At 61.2% G+C, this 209-nt stretch overlaps 1 protein-coding gene across 1 annotated transcript in view; it reads left to right on the forward strand.

The window, feature by feature from the left end:
* Window positions 1-3: 3 nt before the first annotated feature.
* THBS3 (thrombospondin 3) overlaps window positions 4-209 on the forward strand; it is a gene marked incomplete at both ends in the record, with an annotated part of 5,154 nt that continues 4,948 nt past the window's right edge. Inside the window, one exon of the mRNA XM_010289939.1 lies at window positions 4-209. Coding sequence (XP_010288241.1) covers window positions 4-209 — 206 coding nt within the window.

A 209-nucleotide genomic window follows, 5' to 3' on the forward strand; every position in this document is an offset into this window, starting at 1 on the left:
GCAGTCATCGACCTGCTGATGGTGAGTGAGGCCCGGCAGATGGCCAGCATAGCGCACAAGATCCGGATGGAGCTCCTGACGGTCAACGACGTTTACCTCCTGTCCACATTCCGCCTGCCCCCAAAGCAGGGGGGGACCCTCTTCGGCCTCTACTCCAAGAAGGACAACACGAAGTGGCTGGGGGGGTCCCTGGGGGGGGAAAACAACAA

The sequence above is a fragment of the Phaethon lepturus genome, unplaced genomic scaffold (genome assembly GCF_000687285.1).
Source record: "Phaethon lepturus isolate BGI_N335 unplaced genomic scaffold, ASM68728v1 scaffold43320, whole genome shotgun sequence".
Classification (NCBI taxonomy): domain Eukaryota; kingdom Metazoa; phylum Chordata; class Aves; order Phaethontiformes; family Phaethontidae; genus Phaethon; species Phaethon lepturus.